Here is a 10904-nt window from a genome sequence, read left to right as displayed (position 1 = left end):
GTAAAACTGTAACTGCACTTTTTAGGAGCGCGTGAACTACAGGTTTGTAAAATGTCAACACAGCAACTGCGCCGTCAAACAGATAAGACAGTACAAAAAAATACAGTACAAAAACTGTATTTATAGGAGTAATAACAGATTCGAAAATTATTTCTCCTTGTGCACCTTGATCATCGTGCAGCACTGCGTTTTGCAGAATCAAACACACTTTGACCGAACGCTGAATTTCCAAGCTGAAAAAACAGAAAAAGAAAGAACCACACTCTGAACAGAAAAAAAAAATAAATAAAATGAATCAGCACACCATTTTTCATGACATGTCAAGACGGGTGGGCGTCTCTGAAGGCGACCTGTTGTATAGATTTTGTATTGCCAATTATATAATATATCATTTGGATGAAAGGAAACATGGGAACTCTTTAAATTTACACAAGTCGGAAATACCTGGACATTTATACAAACAGGAAATATGGGGCAAAAAGAAATTGGTTTTCAAAAAAAGACGTTTCAATTCTAAACATTCAGTGGTGTTTACATTTGAGCATTTAGCATTTAGCACTTAAATTAAATGTCAAAAATAGGTGTTCAGTTACTCATCCAATGCCAACTTTCACAGCCTTTCTATGCTTCCGCGTAATCACCAGAGATGAAAATGAGTCTAAAGGAAGGTAAACAGCAGCACACCGATTGGCCCGTCCACAGTACTTCTTCTTCTTCCTCCTATTGTTAACATTATGCATTGCGCAGATTTGTGAATAGGCTACAGCATGTATTTACAAGATGATGTAAATAGCCGCATGTTTTAAAGAGGAACCATAATTATATTGTGTATGTGTGTTTGTGTTCTGTGTCATTTTTGATAATAAAACAGAGTAAAAAAAACAGAATGCAGTGACTGCAAAGTGTATGTATTTTTGCTGATTGGGACTGGATGTGTGTCTGAATAATTCATGTCAGTGTTCACGGGCACCTTTAATGCCTGGATTTAAAGCAGGGTTGCTTTCTTGTATCACATGTGGAAATCCACTTCGTCTGCCATAATACTGCATGACTCTAATTTTCTGTCATCGTTTGTACGTGTCCTCTGTGCTTAGTCCAGTGTAACAGTATGTTTGGGCTACAAGTCGTGATTATTGTTCACTTCCGCTTGCACTTGTTATAATCTCCAGTACGTCTTATAGTCGCCGACCAGTAAACTGTATATATTTAAAATTAGAAAAAGGAGAACATTTGCCGGCTCCTTAATTTTCTATCTCAGTGTACCGTAAGTGTTTCCTTCATTTAAGCCTGCCAGATGGGTGTCGAGTCTTAGTTAATCAAAAGTAAATGATACAGTGGACAATTAAAATGGCTTGTAGCCCCTTTTTTCTTTCGTACTTGATTGAACTGTACCTCCTCATCTTATTGCTATTCAAATAAATCTGCTCTCATGTGTCCTATCATACGTGAGAACTCGGCTATTTCCATGTGAAACTAACCAAACCTCTTTTTTTTTTTTTTTCTTTTCTCTTTTCTATCCTCCTCATTGCTTTACTAAGTTGGACGTCATCACTGCATATTATTGATGCAGCCCTCTTAAGTAGCTCCAGTCTGATGATTGAGAAGATAATTATCTTCGTTATAAATGCCCCATTCTGAGTGAACATGCAGTTAAACTGATGGATTGCAATGAGATGAGTCGGTGACTCGTCACCTGTGCATGTTCTGAGATATCGATGCTGTATCTGCCATGACATCTCTGATGTGGGGGTTTGTTTTCGAGTCAGTGCCATTCACTGTTTGACAAACAGTAATATAGTTCATTTGCAACATACGGCGGTATAAAGATGAACACTCTCACAGCTGTCATGACAGTCCATCTGTTAAGCGGTAGCTATGTCTCAAGGTGTTCATGGTGTTTGGAGAAGGAAATTCCAGGCACGTTTAATGCGTTGTTAGTTTGTAGAAGATTCATTTCCACAAAGCAGCTTCAGATTACTGTGAAGAAGACCTGCATCACATCCTTTTATACAATGTGTGCTACGTCATCCTCTCCTCGGGGTCATTTAGTATCCTCGCTCCCATCAGCCTATCTCTGAATGAATCTAATCTACAATCTCAATTTGCTTACTTGTGTACTTTCAATAGGACCAATTGTTCATTGTCGTTCAGTTAATGACCTTTAGGGAGTTTGTCACCTTTTCTGCAGTGCAGGCAACAAAATCTCTGTCTTCCTGGGTCTCACAAGCTGTCTCGAGCAGAGAACCGACCCATTCAGTGCAGAAGAAACATTCGCAATGCAATACTGCCAAATCTGCTGCTTCAGTAACGGCTCCCCTTTAGTCACAATCCTCCTACGTGAGCATAGCCATGATACAGAGCATCCAAAGACATGACTGTCATTCCGTCCGTTCACCCACGAGCAACGTAGACAAGGGAACAGCTTCGAACTTGACTTTCCTTCTTTGGTTGTTTTTTTTTTGTTTTTGTTTTTTTTTTGTCTTGTTGTAGAGGTGTGTCAATAGTTGTGCCTTTTTGTGAACTGCATGATTTATTTCCATACAAAAATCCATGTTTTTCCAGCCAAAGGGGGAAACAAAAAGACCAAAAAACTTGTGCTCATTTTATCACTCTGTGTAGAAGTGAAGTACTCAAGGGAACTAAAATATGGGTTGTGGTCAGGACATATCTGTGTGTTGTCAAAATGTAATCATAGGAAATAAAGGCATTTTAAGTAGCCTTGTCCTGTGTGGTATGTAAATCCAATTACAGGATGCTTTTCCACTTCTGGCCAGTTGGTGGCATCGTATACAGCACAAGGCCAAAGCGACCGCCAACTTATTTCCCCCGCTTCTCTGAAGCAATGACAAATCCTCAGAGGGACCGGGTTGAATGTTTCAATGACACTGATGTTGCTCTCAGTTCAGTTGAGTCATATGGGTCCCATTTTGTGCATCTCAACAAATACATTTTATGGCTAATAAAGATAAGTTGCATTGAAAGCGGTATTTTACTTTGGCGGTGGTCCTGTTAATGGATGAATACAAATGGGACTCTTTCAATTCTCTGATCATGAAGATAGATGAGAGCCAGAATGGCGTTTGTAAAGCATAAATCATAGAAAAACATCAACACAACACTTTAAGTCACGATGATATGAGGGAAAAATTCTGATTGCATTTTATATTCCTACACCATATTATCACTGAAATGCTTTTCATTTTTTGGATGTTCTTTTTTTTTTTTTTATCATTAACAGCAGATTTTTACCAAGTGCTCATTACATGTGGAATAGATTTATTCTGTTTTTGTAAACAGCTTTTCTTTGTTCTTATCCCCGTTAGTTTAACCTTTTACTTAAATTCTAGTGATAAGGATGATGGAAAGTGATCAAACGCTACATTGACCCTGAGGTGAGATTGTTTTTTATCAATACTTCCTTTTAAAAGAAAAGAGCCAAAGTGACGGTGAACTGATTACACACTGATTGATATTTGATTGATTCTGTTTAGCGTTGGCAGGAAGGAGATCACATTTCATACAGCTGATTGTTTTATGCATTTCAGGTTTGGAGGTAAAGCCTGTTGCTGGTGACATCGTACCTCAAGGTAAAAGTCTTAAATCAAAGATGACGCTCCAACATTTCTGAGAAACGCCGCTCATCCATCATGCACAGTCCCTGGTAGCTCAGAGCGAGCTGGGTTTTCAAGGTCTGCATATGGAGCAGACCACGTCTTACAGTTACCATGGCGATACCTCCTTGACCATACCTGCAATATTTCTTCCAATTATGTATCAAATCAAATCAGATTTATTTGTATAGCGCCAAATCATAAGAAAGTTACATCAAGGCACTTTACATGCATTTATGTATGCAGGGATGGTTATGGAGTTTCATGAATGGTTTGTCCATATAAAGACTAAATACAGTAACACACAACAACTGACTATGGTGGCATTTCCCTTTATGTGAAAATATATGGACTATAAAGTGTAGTCTAACATTGAAACATTTAATTTAATGCTTTTATCTGTTCGTAAGCATGCCCCCCCCCCCCCCCCCCCCCCTTTTTTTTTTTTTTTTTTAGATACAGCAGATTCACAGAGACTTTTACAAACAATGTGGAATGTTTCCAAATTGGCTGAAAACTATGTGCATACAATACATCCCTTTTTGTCCTTCCTGTGTCCTGCATCACTTGGACAGTTTAGTGATGACACGGATTAAAGCTCCATTTTCATCCTTCAGTCTCTGGTTCTCCATCTTAAGTTCTGCTTTCGCCTGAAAAGACAGCATGATATTACTGAAGTCGGGGTGCAGAGAGAAATGATATTCTGGTCCTAAGCTGGTCTCATCATCCTGAGTGGAACATACATCGTCTCACAGAAACTGGATGCTTGCCACAAGCTTATTTTATATTTTATAATATTATAATTACTATATAAATACTCTAGAGGGGTTTTCCTTTACTTGCGTTTTAGGTGAAATCATGCTGCAGGGTTGATCAGATATTGATACTCTTAAATGGTGAACAAGGGCTATAGTTTGGATTCTTGGCAATAGCAGAAACCTTTTCAGCCTCCATCATAAGATCGATTACACGATACAGAGGAAGGTCAGGATGCTTGACTGCTGCTTTACAACACAAACTACAGCTGTTGCTGCTGTCTTACTCGGGGAAAAAAGAAGCTTCTTGGTAGTACAAAGCAGCCGTTAGAGCAACTCAGATGAAGACATGCCATTCTGACATTGTGGCGTTAAATTTAAATCCGCAGAGGCACCTGATTACATGCCTCTTTTATTACTTTAAGAGACGTTTTCATTCCCCTGCCCAGAGCTGTAATCAATTCGATACAGATTAATCTGGGCAATTTATTACAATAAAACAAATACAATGACATTCCACCGACACACATTCATACACAGTTTTGTCCCTGAGCATTCACTGACACACAGACACAATTGGACTGGACTCGCTCATTTAAACTGACATAACAGGGCTGCCCTGTGTTGAGCATCTATTTTCAGGCCATGTTTGTTTAGAGCTCTCATTCACCGATAACAAGAGGTTTTTGTTGGCGACCTCTTGGGCATAACACAGCAGATATTTGTGGTTGTTAGACTGCAGATGAATCGTGATGGCTCACTCGCTGGAGTGTCAAAGTGCTCATGCATTCCACATCCACCAGAGCATAATGGTGACAAATGATGTCACCCAGAACTACTGTAGCTGGAGCAGCTAACACCGTGGCACCAAGTCACACAGACATGAGGCACCGCTTAGATTTGCCTGATTGTGGTTTTGCTCAAAGGGGCTTTCAACTGAGTCAAAGATCCTCCTGTATTTGTGAATTATTAATATTTTTAAATTACAATGAACCCGTAGACGGTATTTACCTTCAGCTGCTCCTCCATATCTGTTATTTTCTTTTTAAGAGTCCAGCTTTCCTACGAGGGTGAACGTGCAGTTAGGGTGATTAAGGTGCATAAATAAGGAGGAATTAAGACAATGTAACGGCGAGCATTTTGACATGATTGCACTCGTGAGCTTGTACCTTTTTTTCCACCTCCAGCATGTTGGAGCCATAATCTCCTGGTCTCCCCTTCTGCAGCAATGAAAGGTTATTACAAAAAAGGTGTTGAATCTGTCTCATTTTGGGTCTCACAAGCGTCTGATATAAAATATCCAATATACCTGCAGTCACAGAAACTATTATTGGGAAATTATTCCCAAAATTCAGACCTGAGACCTGACAGCAATAACACCGCAGTTTCATATACAGCCACCATCTTTCATGTCAAATTTCTTTCGGATTACATTATTACCTGAAATCTCGGATGGATATTTGGAAGACTTGTGTGATGATGACAAAAATCTGAGGGGCTCTTGGCTGCTTTTTCAGCCACCTTTTCCTCCATGAATTGGACCCATCAACTGTTGTTTACAGTGTGTGCAGTGCAGTACCTGAGCTCTCTGCAGCTGGTCCTGAATCATGACAAGTTCCTGTTTACTTGTTTCCAACCTGGATTTGAGCCTTTGATTGGTGGCCAATGCCTTTTCATACATCTGAAAAATATTTGCTGGTTAGGATTTTTAAAGAGGCGTTTGTTTTTAGAGCAAACACATAGAAATATCAACAGCTTTAAAAAAAAAAAAAAAATACATAATGAGGTAGAAATTGATTAAATAGCTAAACAATTGTTTGCCATCAACTTAAAATACTGTACATACATTTTCATTTAACTAGCACTAACATTGAGATCATTGTGCCTTTGAATGTCCTCATAGTCTTACTTCCACTGATAAATAAAATTCTTAATTCTTAAGTAAAATGGAGAAATTGCTTAAAAGAGAATTATTAAAATGATTTTTGAGGGGCAAATTTGATAGTTTGAACAAATTGCTTAAATTCTGTTATTTAGAGAAAGTAAACATTTCTATAAGGTAATTATTTTCACTGGATAATGGACATAAAGTAAAGGCTCTTATTGTGGTTTGGTTAGGTTGTTACCTGAGCACCTAGTGGGCTGGTGAAGTGGCACCAACACACCCTCAACAACAGTCACTAGAAATTTTGTGCAACAACAGTCAAGCTGCATCGCCTGCCTTTTTGTAGTCATTGTTTGCTGTCTCTTCTTCGGCCTTTTTCCTCGCAGACAGCCTGTTCTCTCTCCGTAAGAAGTACGATTCAGCGTGGTTCGTTGCTTTATCTTGGTGAACATCAGATGACCCAGATGAGCTCATCCTGAAACCATAAGGGAAGTGTCACTGTCACGAGGACTCAGCACACAGGTATGTGGCTCGGGCCCATCACCAACAATTTATTTGTACGTATCACTTGTGCAAATAAAACAGGAGGAAGCTTACCGGGATAGTCGCTCATGCTGAAAGATAGGAGACATGTTTTAGAATTGGATATCATCTGACCAAAAAAATATAGATATTTCTAATTATTTAAAGATTTCAACAGTTGTAACACCAATCAAAACAAGTAAAACGAGCACAAGCTTATTAATGCATAAATACTGACATCAGACAGCTTGACTTAGTCGGCAGGCTATTTGTCCATGACATGAGATTTATTGTAGACAATGTAAGAGTGAATCCACAAATGGGGTTGTATTTTGTATCATGTTATTCATGCGGGACATATTTCATTACATGTACAATATCAGCGAGGACATTCATCACCATGACCAAAATCTCTTGGGCTTTAGTGATATGTTTTTGTTTTTTTTTTTCCGTCTTCCAACAAACGGTTTATGGCCATCTGTAGCACCAGGTCAAGTCAAAGCAGGAGAAAGGAAATGATTCCTTAAATAAGCTGACAGGCACAGATAGCTAAACACATCCAAAAAAGGTCATAGCTCTGGCAGCGGCCTTCGCTCTTTGTTCATTATTGCATTTTACAATTGGAGGGGTTATAAACTATGTGTGCTGATAGATGTTCAAGCATCATTTCAAACTTTGCCAGTTTGAAGTGCATTTAAAGTCAATTAGCGAGGCCGTCATCAGGGAGTCACACAACATCAGAGCCCAAAAATAACAATGTGGTATTGTAATTTTTTCCCACCAGAAGTCCCCCACCTTATGTGTCTAAACCCAAAACTTAACCATACCTGCTAATCAGAGTATGAGGTCACAGAAGTGTGTCCTGTGATCCTGTGTTCTGTGCGTCCATATAGAGGACAAATAAGGTCATTTATTGTTTCATTCAAAAAGTATTTTAATTGACAAATATTATAAAAAATTGGAAGTACATCTGCTCCTAAACACACATTGAAAGCCACCATAAAAGTGTGTTAGTTCCACGGGATTATGGTTGGAACTCAACAATTTCAGGTTAAAGTGATTTTGATGAACGTAACACAAACCTAAACCTCACCGGGCATGAACCTGTCATTTAGTGCCAACATCAACCTATCATCTATGTCAGTAGATGCTCTTTTCCGCTCCGGTGTTGACGTCACAAGTGTTGGGTTCATGATTTGCTTTGCTGGCTTGTCTGGTCGTGAAGTCACTCTAAAAACAAAGCAAGGGTTTGATCTACACCTCAAGGTGTGCTTAGGTTCTCAGACATGCTAGCAGAGAGGCTTTGGGATGGAATTATCAGTCTGCCGGTTAATTAACTGTTTCCATCCAGATTTAAATGTACTAACAAACAATTGACTGCCATGAAATGTACAAACATCCCACTGACTTTATTTTTATCTGGTGCCATTGGCAGGTCATGTTTAAATATCTTCATTAATTTGAACAAATACCTGAATAAATTATGGAAATCCAATCAGCCCCATTGTTCTGCTGGTACGATGAGGTCGGATTGGTGATTATTAGCAAACTAACTGCTAAATGATGATGACAGACATGTAAAATATCGTCTCAACATTTGGCCTGGTAATTAGTTTTGTTATTCTGAATATGTTGGCATGCTGATGTTAGCATTTAGCTCAAAGTGTTATGCCTTAGGATGGCCACACTGAGCTATTAGCATGGTGATTGATTTACTGCTATAACACCTTCCAGCAACAAGCCAATTAAAGAAAATTGAAATAAGAGACAGAAAAGGCATTGAGAAAAAATTAGAGCCTTAGATAGAAATCACAGCATTATTTGTCACTGTCTGAAACTGAAGCCATTATTTCCCTCCTTAATTTTGTTTCGATTCTAAGAAAGGTTAATGCGTAATTTAACTTTGGTTAAGTATTATATCCATCTCTGCAAAAAATAAATAAATAAATAAAAATAAATAAGCAAAAATCTGTATGTACTTCCTCATAAGGTGTTTTAATTTCCCTGCAGTAATTGGTTATAATGAATATCACTGGATTACTCACAGTTCATCCATTCCATCCATAAAGATAGATGGCATATCAGATGAATTGAATGAAAAGGCAGACCAGTACTTGAGCAGTTAGCAGTCTAACAAAGAGGCAGCCATTGGATTCCTGTAGAGAAGAGTCTGGGCTTTAAGTTACAGCCATTATGTGTAAACACGGTGATATGTCTCTGCTGAGACATTTACAAGATCTCTGGAGCTTCACCAGACTCTGATGTCAGCTCCTTTAAGCCGCTCTCCGGACACTTGGGTATGCTTGGTCTATGGTCATTAATGATGTACAGTATGCAGACTTGGAAAACACTCTGGTTTAGATTAAGGGACATCACATGTAAACAGATGGTGATGGAAAAGTGGGCCTTTGTGACTTTGTACCACGTATGTGAGCCTCTCAGTCACTGAGATGTCCTCCAATCCTTCTTGTCCCCGGGGGGAACGTTTTGTCCTCTGACCAGCTATTCCCAAATGGAAAATGTGAGCTTCCCGTAGGACTCGCAGAGATAAACATCCATAAATACTGTGTCTGAGGTTCCCACAAGCCAGTCCTTAACCCTCTCTTCCTCCTTCTCTGTTCTATGTCATCCTGTCTTTCACCCCTGCTTTCTCTCTCTCTCTCTCTCGCCTTCCTCTCATCCTGTCTCCCTCGTTGTCTCACCCACTGACGTCCTCCATTTATCTTACCCAAGTCAGTTCCTGGGTTACATAAACACATGAGACTCGCTGCTCATTACAGTTTTGCAATTTCTTCTTGTTCACGTATGAAAACATGCAATTTTTGTTGCACAGTCACAGGATGTGTGTTACCAGAGGCCTTTGGAAGCATGTAAAAATGTCAGGAGATAACGAACTTAACATTCTGGAGATGTTTCATGTGACCTCAAGGTTAAAAAACAAAACAAAACAATAAAAAAACGTTATCATTCAGAACAGTATGTTTAGTGTTTCATAAATAATACTTTTTGACGAAAGGTGACAAATTCTGCAATTATTTTTCTGAAGTCTGGCAATTATAGTAGCTACAAATAAACAATGAATAACTCGTAAAACACAAAACATAACACCTCTGATACCATGAAGTACTTTATAAGAGGACGTCTACAATCAATATCATGCAAGGCAGCCGAATGTCATGAATATCTTCACCTGTCCTTTTGTCGACCATGCCGGCTAAAGCGTGAGTACAAATTTAAAAATATATTATCACATGTTCGAAGAGTCTCTGGCAACCATCATCAGTACAAACACACAGAAGTATCTGTGTGGCTGTGACAGATCTGTTTGACAGTGACTGAATGTTAGTGTTTGCACTGTGTCAACTCTGGCATTTCCTCTCAGTAAACAGGCACAAAAAGGGCGAAGAGAGTCCGGCCCTTACCCTCAGGCTCTTTGCGGTGCCACTGGAAGAAGCTGGAGAAGAGTCAGAGAGTGTCCTTCCACAGTGCAGCTGATCTTTGCTGTGAGAAAAAAGAGATGACATCGCTCCTGAGCTGCTACGAGCCACCACATGCAGCTGCAACAAGGTCCAAAGTATTGAACTTCCGAAAAGTCAAAACACCTCCTCTGAAACACACAAAAAAAAAAAAGCTTCAAATTTGAAAATGTGCGTATCAGTCACTGATGTAAAATATAGACGTTGTTGCTTCTTCAGGCAAAGTTAGCGGCTCAAGTGTTACCTTCATGTGATGGTGAGACATGGCATATCTAATGAGAGTGAAAGAACAGCACAAGTGTGAGAGCTGTGGAGGAGGTGGTGGGGCCGGGGAAGGAGGCGGGCTGTAGTGTGTGCGTTTATGGACACAAGGATTTGACAGCTGTATTGTTCTCAAGGGCTCTAAAAGGGGTTTGGCAAGTTCAGCAAAAATGGAAAATGTAAATCATCATTAGTCACATTAATGGAGCTTTTGTGAAGCTGATAATTCTCGACATGACTTGTGCTTTCAGTCTCTATAGTGCAGAAGACAGTATATATATTTCAGCCCCCCCATGTCAAAGCAGAAGTAAAAGTTAAAAAAAGGCCAACAAACCGTTCACGTGGTACAGACGTGTGTTCGTGTTCGGCTGAGATAAGAGTATATAAAAACATC

At 39.3% G+C, this 10904-nt stretch overlaps 1 protein-coding gene across 2 annotated transcripts; it reads right to left on the bottom strand.

Annotated features, from left to right (window-relative positions):
• Positions 1 to 4083: 4083 nt before the first annotated feature.
• LOC115043972 (protein phosphatase 1 regulatory subunit 12B-like) lies at positions 4084 to 10606 on the bottom strand. Of its 2 annotated transcripts, none has more exons than XM_029502775.1 (8): positions 10499 to 10606; positions 10196 to 10382; positions 6849 to 6865; positions 6588 to 6726; positions 5946 to 6047; positions 5536 to 5586; positions 5378 to 5428; positions 4084 to 4261 (listed from the first exon to the last, which is right to left on the bottom strand). In XM_029502775.1, the coding sequence occupies exons 2-8, from the start codon at positions 10295 to 10297 to the stop codon at positions 4175 to 4177; spliced, it is 549 nt and encodes a 182-aa protein (XP_029358635.1). In that variant the 5' UTR covers positions 10298 to 10382; positions 10499 to 10606; the 3' UTR covers positions 4084 to 4174. The 2 variants fall into 2 exon arrangements, with proteins under 2 accessions (XP_029358635.1, XP_029358636.1); XM_029502776.1 differs by having other exon boundaries at positions 10196 to 10380; positions 10494 to 10575.
• Between the last annotated feature and the right edge of the window lie 298 nt (positions 10607 to 10904).

The sequence above is a fragment of the Echeneis naucrates genome, chromosome 5 (assembly GCF_900963305.1).
Source record: "Echeneis naucrates chromosome 5, fEcheNa1.1, whole genome shotgun sequence".
Lineage (NCBI taxonomy): Eukaryota > Metazoa > Chordata > Actinopteri > Carangiformes > Echeneidae > Echeneis > Echeneis naucrates.
Note: the sequence above shows the minus strand (reverse complement) of the source record. Positions and strands in the feature narration are given on the sequence as shown.

What these genes read in the sequence shown, in the direction of transcription:
- LOC115043972 (XM_029502775.1), bottom strand. Translation starts at nt 10,297, where the DNA reads ATGTCATCTCTTTTTTCTCACAGCAAAGATCAGCTGCACTGTGGAAGG. An exon ending in ACCAGCTGCAGAGAGCTCAG is followed by an intron (nt 5,587 to 5,945) that starts GTACTGCACTGC and finishes TCATTGCTGCAG; the next exon opens with AAGGGGAGACCAGGAGATTA. An exon ending in TGCTGGAGGTGGAAAAAAAG is followed by an intron (nt 5,429 to 5,535) that starts GTACAAGCTCAC and finishes TCACCCTCGTAG; the next exon opens with GAAAGCTGGACTCTTAAAAA.